We start from the raw sequence: 10,000 nt of genomic DNA, 5'->3' as shown, positions 1-10,000 counted from the left end.
TCATCCAACAGTTACCAAGTCTCTCGCCTTCATCCAATAGTTACAAAGGAGGATAAGGTTATTACCTGTAAGTTAAGAACTAATGCTTTATATATAATATATATATATATATATATATATATATATATATATATATATATATATATATATATATATATATATATATATATATTTAAAGGATCCATAACTACGTATTCCTACACCCCTTGGACGCGGTGGTCCAGAAAGTAGCAGACAAAGTTGAGTCGATCACAGTTGAAATTGGGGGAAAGGGGGACATCACTGCACCATTTTGCACTGTTATCTTCATGCCGGGGTCGGGAACGAGTCTTCGACTTAACGATGGCTCCGTCGAGCTCTACCAGAGAGGGGCAAGAAGTGCTCTGCTTCAGGGACGCTTGGACATGCATAACTTTGGACGTGAGAGATTACTTTTGATTTCCGGTACCTAATACGAATAATATCACTTCGGTTGGTATCACTGTTGCAGCCCCCGCTGCTCTTGTCTCTCCTGCTGGTAACACTGTGTGTGTGTGTGTGTGTGTGTGTGTGTGTGTGTGTGTGTGTGTGTACAGCCCACACATGGCTTACGCACTAATAGCCAAACCACCTCACTACTACTTCTTCTTGTCGCTGTGGAGGGTGTAGCCGTAAGTCCCCCGGGTGTAGATCACTGTAGGGCATGAAGGTGTAGAAAGCCCCCTCCCTCCCCCCTTACAGTATCAACACCTAACACCCACACACACACAGCCACTGAATATCACTGTCAATGACTATGTGTTGGGGGGAAAAAAAACCCACTTCCTCTCTTCGTAACACACCCACACACAGACACACACACACACCCACCCACACACACACATACACACACTTCACCCGTCAACACACACACACACACACACACGACACACACCCACCCACCCACACACACACATACACACACTTCACCCGTACACACACACACACACACACACACACACACACACACACACTAAAGGAAGCTTTTCTCTCCTACGATCACTCTAAGCAAGCTAAATTATCTCCAGCACTCTTTGTGAAACTTCATATTTTTTGTCAATTTTTTTTTTGTTAAAAACACACACACACACACACGCACACAAACACACAAGAGGCGCAAAAGAATCCAGAATGAACCACTTGGCAATGTGGACGAACAAGGCGAAAACAGTCTCCAAGCAAATTGTTTCCTGTCTGTTTGATGATGCAAGTTACAATCGTGGCAGAAAATGGTTGAGGGAAGGAGGGAGGAAAGCAGTGGGTGAGGGTGGGTGGGGGTTTTATATCACAGCGGACCAATAGACCAGTTTTGGTCGCGTTAGAGCAGCTATGGTCCTAAATAGACCAGGGGTTTAAGTCTGGTAAAACCCTCGGGGGTCGTGGGTCTGTGCGAGTGTCCCCCAAAGGCCTCTGGTCTTCGTCTTCATCAGTTAAGTCCAGAAGGTCTCTGGTCCCAAGACCATAAGTTTAATGGCCTGTAGTCCAGGACCAGTTGAAGTCCCGAAGGCCTCTGGTCCCAGACCAATTGAAGTCCCGAAGGCCTCTGGTCCCAGACCAATTGAAGTCCCGAAGGCCTCTGGTCCCAGACCAATTGAAGTCCCGAAGGCCTCTGGTCCCAGACCAATTGAAGTCCCGAAGGCCTCTGGTCCCAGACCAATTGAAGTCCTGAGGGCCTCTGGTCCCAGACCAATTGAAGTCCTGAAGACCAGCGCTCCTGGACTAGTATGCAAGAGAGAGAGAGAGAGAGAGAGAGAGTAACCACCCCAGAGACGAATGGCTTAACAACTGTGGGACCATTACGTCTCGTCCCCTCCCCCCCCCCCATCACCCCTTCCCCCCCATCACCCTTTACGAATAAAAAGACGAGACGACTAAAATAAGAAAAAGAAATTGAATCTAACGCAGACTTCAGAGGGGAAACAAGAAGAGCAGGAGGAAATAAATAAGAGAAATAACTTGACTCTTGCTTCGGGTGGATCAAAGTGGATTAATAGTGACTCTTATTGATTCAGTGGATCAATATTGGCTCTTATTGATCCTGGCGTGGTCTGCTTGAGGCAAGAGGAGGAGACGAGTGGAGATAATATCAGAATATATATATATATATATATATATATATATATATATATATATATATATATATATCACAAAACTAAAAAAATTATATATATATTTTTTTTATCACAAGTTCCCACTGATGCTGTTGCACCGCACCGTGTCAGGATGTCTTCTTAACCCCTCCACACGACGGTACACTCCCCTGGCACACGACGGTACACTCCCCTGGAAGACGACGGTACAGTCCCCTGGAAGACGACGGTACAGTACGGTAGGTACAGGGGGCGCCCCCATAAGGCCGTCATAACCAAAGAGACGTACCGTCGTGCTCAAGGCGATCGTACCGTCGTGCTCAAGGCGATCGTACCGTCGTGCTCAAAGGTCGTACCGTCGTGCTCAAGGATCGTATCGTCGTGCTCAAGAGTCGTACCGTCGTGCTCAACGGGTCGTACCGTCGTGCTCAACGGTCGTACCGTCGTGCTCAAGGGTCGTACCGTCGTGCTCAACGGTCGTACCGTCGTGCTCAAGGGTCGTACCGTCGTGCTCAAGGGTCGTACCGTCGTGCTCAACGGTCGTACCGTCGTGCTCAAGGCTCGTACCGTCGTGCTCAAGGATCGTACCGTCGTGCTCAAGGATCGTACCGTCGTGCTCAAGGCTCGTACCGTCGTGCTCAAAGGTCGTACCGTCGTGCTCAAAGGTCGTACCGTCGTGGTCAAAGGTCGTACCGTCGTGCTCAAGGCGATCGTACCGTCGTGCTCAAAGGTCGTACCGTCGTGGTCAACGGTCGTACCGTCGTGCTGAAAGGTCACGTACCGTCGTGCTGACTGTATGGATCACCAAGAGCTGTACCACAGCTGCCACGCCGGTACATTCATCACTTAAAAAATAAAAAAATCATTTAAATAATTTCCTTAATCATTTTTCTTCAATTTTTTTTTCTGTCCCACTTCATAACACTGGAATAAGGTGAACACAAGAACATTATTCATTTTTTTAAGGGAGAGGATTATTATTATTATTATTATTATTATTATTATTATTATTAATAGTATCATTATTATCACATATTTCATAATCTCATTTTACTGCTGTTTTGTCATTCATCATTATTCACGTAAGTGAATGTGGCAGCGATCCAGTAGTGCCAAGCGAATGAATAATTTCGTATCAGTTCACGTATCCCATGTTCTACAGTAATTTGGTATCGGTTCACGTATTCCATTTTCTACAGTAATCTCGTATAAGTTCACATGTTCCATTTTCTACAATAATCTATAAGTTCATATTCCATTTTCTACAGCAATCTCATAAGTTCACATATTCCATTTTCTACTGTAATCTCATAAGTTCACGTATTCCATTTTCTACAGTAATCTCGTATATGTTCACAAGTTCCATTTTCTACAATAATCTCGTATAAGTTCACATATTCCATTTTCTACAATTTTCTTTTTCTAGATTCCTTTTTTTTTTCTTTTTTTTTTTTTTTTACCTTTTCAACTCCTTCGAAATTGCTGGCTTGAACTAGAGGTGGGTGTGGTGACGTAATACATATCTATATATATCTCTCTCGTACTGTATTTCGTACTTTCATTTAAAATGTTTTTAAAAATCCCTTGAATCTAATGTAATGTGAGGCCCACTCTATATATATATATATATATATATATATATATATATATATATATATATATATATATATTATTGGTCTAAATATTTCGGTTTTTCGTGGTTTTTGGGTTTTTTTTTCCTCCTTCAAGTCTGACTGACTCGCTATACATTTTCAAGTCTCAAAATAGCTCATATAAGCATCTGTCATGTCTCATAATCTCAGTAGCGCATTCTACAGGCTGGAGTGTGAGGCCTTTTTATTGTTCTACAAATGGAAAATAACTTCTATTAATTCGGCAATGTGTAACATACTTGTTTTATTATGACTAAAAGGTATTATATATATATATATATATATATATATATATATATATATATATATATATATATATATATATATATATATATATTTTGTTTGTTGTTTTCAACTCCTCCTTTTTCCCTGTTTTCTGTAGCACTGCTTCCGTTTCGGTTTCTCCTTCCTCTTGAAGGCTCTTTTGGCCACACTCGACCCCCATCACCACCACCACACCACAACCACACTGACCCTGTGGCCACACTCGACCCCCATCATCACCACACTACCACACTCGACCCTGTGGCCACACTCGACCACCACACCACCACCACCACACTGACCCTGTGGCCTACGTCAAGTTTTTCTTTCTACCACACGAATGGCCTCGCTCGGTCCTGCGCTTGAGGACGACCACGTGACGCCTTTGAGGACGACCACGTGACGTCTTTGAGGACGACCACCTGACGTCTTTGAGGACGACCACGGGACGTCTTTGAGGACGACCATCTGACGCCTTTGAGGACGACTAGGTGACGTCTTTGAGGACGACTAGGTGACGTCTTTGAGGACGACCATCTGACGTCTTTGAGGACGACCACGTGACGCCTTCGGTGCCACGACCTTGGGAGGGGGCGGCCCCCCCTTTTGAGTAGGACGACCCCCAACCCTCCAGTACGACTTTGGGGTTAACTGAAGCCATCGTCCTCAAGTGTACGAGTCGTCCTACTGTGGGTGAGGGGTGGTTGATTCGTCGTACCCCTGGGGGTTAATGCGTCGTACCCCTGGGGGTTAATGGGTCGTATACCTGGGGGTTAATGGGTCGTACACCTGGGGGGGCGGGCGGGGCGGGGGGTAATTTTTCGTACACCAGGGGGTACCTTGTCGTTCTCCTGGGGGGGGGGGGGTGTTAATGCGTCGTACCCCAGGGGTAGCTCGTCGTACTTCTGGGGGTAGGTCTTCGTATTTCTGGGGGGTGTTAATGCGTCGTACCCCACGGGGTAGTTCGTCGTATTTCTGGGGGTAGTTCTTCGTATTTCTGGGGGTGTGTTATTTCTTCGTATATCTGGGGGTAGTTCTTCGTAACCCTCTGGGGGGGCAGTTCTTTGTATTTCTGGGGGTGTTCATTCGCCGTACTTCTGGGGTTAGTTCTTCACATATCTGGGGTTAGTTCTTCGTACCCGTCTCTGGGGGTGTTCATTCGTCCTCACTCCTGGGGTTGTGAGGGTGTGGCGTGGTGTGGTGGTTTCAGGTCATCACACTCCTGGGGTCAAGTTTGCGCCGCCCTCGCCACCGTTCGACTCCCATGGTCGCGTCCAGCACAGAGGGGCCGCCCAGCCAGAGGCCCCTCGCCTCCCGTCCAGGGCGGCGGAGGGGCCTCCTGTGGCCGAGGGATGTTGGAGAGGGAGTGGACAGTGGACGCCTCTGGTGTGGTGGAGGAGGAGGAGGAGGACGAGAAGGAGGGTGAAGGAGGAGGAGGAGGAGGCTGGTGGTGGTGGAGGAGGGGCCTGTGGTTGTCGTGCTACTGTTGTTGTTGTTGTTGTTGTTGTTGTTGTTGTTGTTGTAGGCCGCCGTTGTAGGCGTAGTCAGCCTTGTTATGCATGATCAGGTTGTCCTCCACGAAGTAGAAGCTGTCACTTCGCGTCTCGAATGGGTTCTTGATCATCTCATCCGCTGCAAAACGAAACAGGAGAAAAAAAGGGGAAGAAAGAAAATAAGATTAATAATACCATCACACACACAACACTTATAGAACCACTTATAAACACATAACACTTATAGAATCACTTATATAAATGTAAACCTACTTACGCTACATAAGTAACCTCAACTGGTACTTTCAATCGCTCATGACCGTAAGTAAACCTCACACAACACAGAACACTTATAGAACCACTTATAAACACATGACACTTATAGAATCACTTATATAAATGTAAACCTACTTAAGCTACATAAGTAACCTCATTTGGTACTTTCAATCGCTCATGACCGTAAGTAAACCTCTTCGTACACACACCTGTGTGTATAGTTCACACACAGCGAGCGGGACTTGATTCTAATCACTTTCCGTCATTATACACATATTAACAACACCCAGTGTGTTGGGTCGACACTCGCCTCAGGCATGAGGGAATCTCGACCTTGAAAGATATGGAGTGGATGAAGACAGATAATGCCAACCAACCTTCCCATTATATATATATATTAGGAACACGAAGGGAAAAAACCGTATCTCTCGCGTGTGTGTCCAATGTGAACGTCGCTCGGGCACAGTTTCAAACGCTTCTCTCTTCCCTTGCTATCTCTCGATCATGGACGACAGGTTATATATTCACGTTCATCATTCCCGTTGTGGGAGATGTGCAATGATTCAAACCCGTGTTTCACAGGGTGTCTCTTTTTCTTCCCAAAGGCTCTCCTAAGGCTTTTAAGGCTGCGCTGCTTCCAGCGGCAGGGAAAGGATGGGTTCATGGAAGGGTGGGGGGTCGGGTCCCTCTCGAGGCGACATGTCTGTCTCTCTCTCTCTCTCTCTCTCTCTCTCTCTCTCTCTCTCTCTCTCTCTCTCTCTCTCTCGTCCACACAGCCTCGCCAAAAGAGGCGACCTTGCACTCGCGTTGTAACCATGTACAAGCAGAGTCCAGCAATACCTGTGGGTGTGAGTGTGTGTGTGTGGGTGGGTGGGTGTGTGTGGGTGTGTGTGGGTGTGGGTGTGTAGGTGGGTGTGTGTGTGTGTGTGTGTGTGTGTGTGTGTGTGTGTGTGTGTGTGTGTTGGCCGCTTCCTGCGTCAGCCAAGACAACACACTGCCATCCATCACAAGGTGGGGGGGGGGACAGAGAATGCTCACCATCCACTCATCCTTCACTCTTCCTTTATCTTCTGGCCTCTAATGCAACACTTCGCTCAACCCTTAATCTGGAACACACACACACACACACACACACACACACACACACACACAGTGGGGCGCTACACAACACTGAAGGATCAGCATCCATCCTTCGGTAGGTGTTAACGATAAATTCCTTACTAATCATAATTACATAACCACACGTCAGTAATTACTAAGTCAGGACGAAGGCCATGGATATCTCTGGCGCTACGTGAGTGACTTGGTGAACTGTTTTCTGGGGCGACCACCAACTTACTTTTGGGGCAGCGAAGCACAGAGGGCCTGACCTGCATACAAACACAACAACGCCGCCAGGAAATAAACACACACACACACACACAGAGCGCGACGCGCGAGCCACGGAACCTCTTTAATATTTCATTAGCAATTATGGAAGGCCAGGGTGTCCCTGGTAGTGTGAGGGCGTGGGTGGGAGGCGAATAGTATGTCAGTAGGGCGATGGGGTGGTCGTCATCCACCACCACCCTCCCCACCTGACCACAGGTGGAGGGGTCCTGCCACCAGCTGGCTACGCTTCAGATGTCTGGATGTGGTCTCGAATCTCTCCATACATCTTCTGGGGTCGATTCACTCCAAGTTCCCTAGTTATGTTCGACCCATTCCGTCTCGATGGGTCGTTCTAAACCCTTGGTTATCTTCGACCCGTCTCGTCTCATTGATTCATTCTGACCCCTTCCATATCTTCGACCCGTCTCGTCTCATTGATTCATTCTCATCCCTTCCATACGTTCGACCCGTCTCCTCTCATTGATTCGTTCCAACCCCTTCCATACGTTCGACGCGTCTCGTCTCATTGATTCGTTCCAACCCCTTCCATACGTTCGACCCGTCTCGTCTCACTGATTCATTCTCATCCCTTCCATATCTTCGACCCCTCCCGTCTCATTGATTCATTCTCATCCCTTCCATATCTTCGACCCCTCCCGTCTCGTTGGTTCATTCCGACCCTCTGCTCTCCTCCGAGCCGTTCCGTCTCGCTGATTCATTCCGACGTCTGTGGGTTCCCACACGAAACATCTCTGGGGGGGTTTACCCCAATTCGTCTCCACATCCAGTCGGGTAAGACCCACGGCCACCGGCTCACGTCTCGCTTGCCATACCCTGGCTCTCCTCCTCCTCCTCCTCCTCCTCCTCCTCATCCTCCCACCCAAAGAAAACTTATTTGCAAACTGTGTAACGAATATATTGTGTCTGGCTTGTGGCCTAGTGTTGTGCACTGTGTTGTTATCGTCAGTGGAGGAAGCATGGCCACTGTGTTAGCATATATATATATATATATATATATATATATATATATATATATATATATATATATATATATATATATATATTCCTATGAGTCCACGGGGAAAATGAAACACGAAAAGTTCCCAAGTGCACTTTCGTGTAATATCACATCATCATGTTTTGGACAATCACATGTTTACCAAATGGCGTCCTAGCTTCGTCTATTCTATTTATATCAACTGACTGTTACATTTCTCTCTTGTGTCTCCACTGATATATATATATATATATATATAAATTACAGAGGTATAAGTTTGTTGAGTATTCCTGGTAAATTATATGGGAGGGTATTGATTTGAAAGGGTGAAGGCATGTACAGAGCATCAGATTGGGGAAAGAGCAGTGTGGTTTCAGAAGTGGTAGAGGATGTGTGGATCAGGTGTTTGCTTTGAAGAATGTATGTGAGAAATACTTAGAAAAGCAAATGGATTTGTATGTAGCATTTATGGATCTGGAGAAGCATATGATAGAGTTGATAGAGATGCTCTGTGGAAGGTATTAAGAATATATGGTGTGGGAGGCAAGTTGTTAGAAGCAGTGAAAAGTTTTTATCGAGGATGTAAGGCATGTGTACGTGTAGGAAGAGAGGAAAGTGATTGGTTCTCAGTGAATGTAGGTTTGCGGCAGGGGTGTGTGATGTCTCCATGGTTGTTTAATTTGTTTATGGATGGGGTTGTTAGGGAGGTAAATGCAAGAGTCTTGGAAAGAGGGGCAAGTATGAAGTCTGTTGGGGATGAGAGAGCTTGGGAAGTGAGTCAGTTGTTGTTCGCTGATGATACAGCGCTGGTGGCGGATTCATGTGAGAAACTGCAGAAGCTGGTGACGGAGTTTGGTAAAGTGTGTGGAAGAAGAAAGTTAAGAGTAAATGTGAATAAGAGCAAGGTTATTAGGTACAGTAGGGTTGAGGGTCAAGTCAATTGGGAGGTGAGTTTGAATGGTGAAAAACTGGAGGAAGTGAAGTGTTTTAGATATCTGGGAGTGGATCTGTCAGCGGATGGAACCATGGAAGCGGAAGTGGATCATAGGGTGGGGGAGGGGGCGAAAATTTTGGGAGCCTTGAAAAATGTGTGGAAGTCGAGAACATTATCCCGGAAAGCAAAAATGGGTATGTTTGAAGGAATAGTAGTTTCCAACAATGTTGTATGGTTGCGAGGCGTGGGCTATGGATAGAGTTGTGCGCAGGAGGATGGATGTGCTGGAAATGAGATGTTTGAGGACAATGTGTGGTGTGAGGTGGTTTGATCGAGTAAGTAACGTAAGGGTAAGAGAGATGTGTGGAAATAAAAAGAGCGTGGTTGAGAGAGCAGAAGAGGGTGTTTTGAAATGGTTTGGGCACATGGAGAGAATGAGTGAGGAAAGATTGACCAAGAGGATATATGTGTCGGAGGTGGAGGGAACGAGGAGAAGAGGGAGACCAAATTGGAGGTGGAAAGATGGAGTGAAAAAGATTTTGTGTGATCGGGGCCTGAACATGCAGGAGGGTGAAAGGAGGGCAAGGAATAGAGTGAATTGGAGCGATGTGGTATACAGGGGTTGACGTGCTGTCAGTGGATTGAATCAAGGCATGTGAAGCGTCTGGGGTAAACCATGGAAAGCTGTGTAGGTATGTATATTTGCGTGTGTGGACGTGTGTATGTACATGTGTATGGGGGGTTGGGCCATTTCTTTCGTCTGTTTCCTTGCGCTACCTCGCAAACGCGGAGACAGCGACAAAGTATAAAAAAAAAAAAAAAAAAAAAAAAAAAAATATATATATATATATATATATATATATATATATATAATATATATATGTAAAATATATATATATATTTAG

The 10,000-nt window shown here is 46.0% G+C and overlaps 1 protein-coding gene and 1 long non-coding RNA gene across 2 annotated transcripts in view; one reads left to right on the top strand and one right to left on the bottom strand.

The window, feature by feature from the left end:
- Nucleotides 1-617, top strand: part of LOC139758790 (uncharacterized) — a 2,418-nt gene extending 1,801 nt beyond the window's left edge. Inside the window, exon 2 of the long non-coding RNA XR_011714926.1 lies at nucleotides 1-617. This exon is cut by the window's left edge and continues 1,140 nt beyond it. This is a non-coding gene — a long non-coding RNA (uncharacterized lncRNA).
- A 3,415-nt stretch (nucleotides 618-4,032) lies between these two features.
- The window catches only part of unc-119 (unc-119 lipid binding chaperone), a 65,397-nt gene continuing 59,429 nt past the window's right edge, over nucleotides 4,033-10,000 (bottom strand). Inside the window, exon 4 of the mRNA XM_071668313.1 lies at nucleotides 4,033-5,656. Coding sequence (XP_071524414.1) covers nucleotides 5,505-5,656 — 152 coding nt within the window. The 3' untranslated portion in view covers nucleotides 4,033-5,504. The remainder of the gene's footprint in view (nucleotides 5,657-10,000) is intronic.

The sequence above is a fragment of the Panulirus ornatus genome, chromosome 2, assembly GCF_036320965.1.
Source record: "Panulirus ornatus isolate Po-2019 chromosome 2, ASM3632096v1, whole genome shotgun sequence".
Lineage (NCBI taxonomy): Eukaryota > Metazoa > Arthropoda > Malacostraca > Decapoda > Palinuridae > Panulirus > Panulirus ornatus.
Note: the sequence above shows the minus strand (reverse complement) of the source record. Positions and strands in the feature narration are given on the sequence as shown.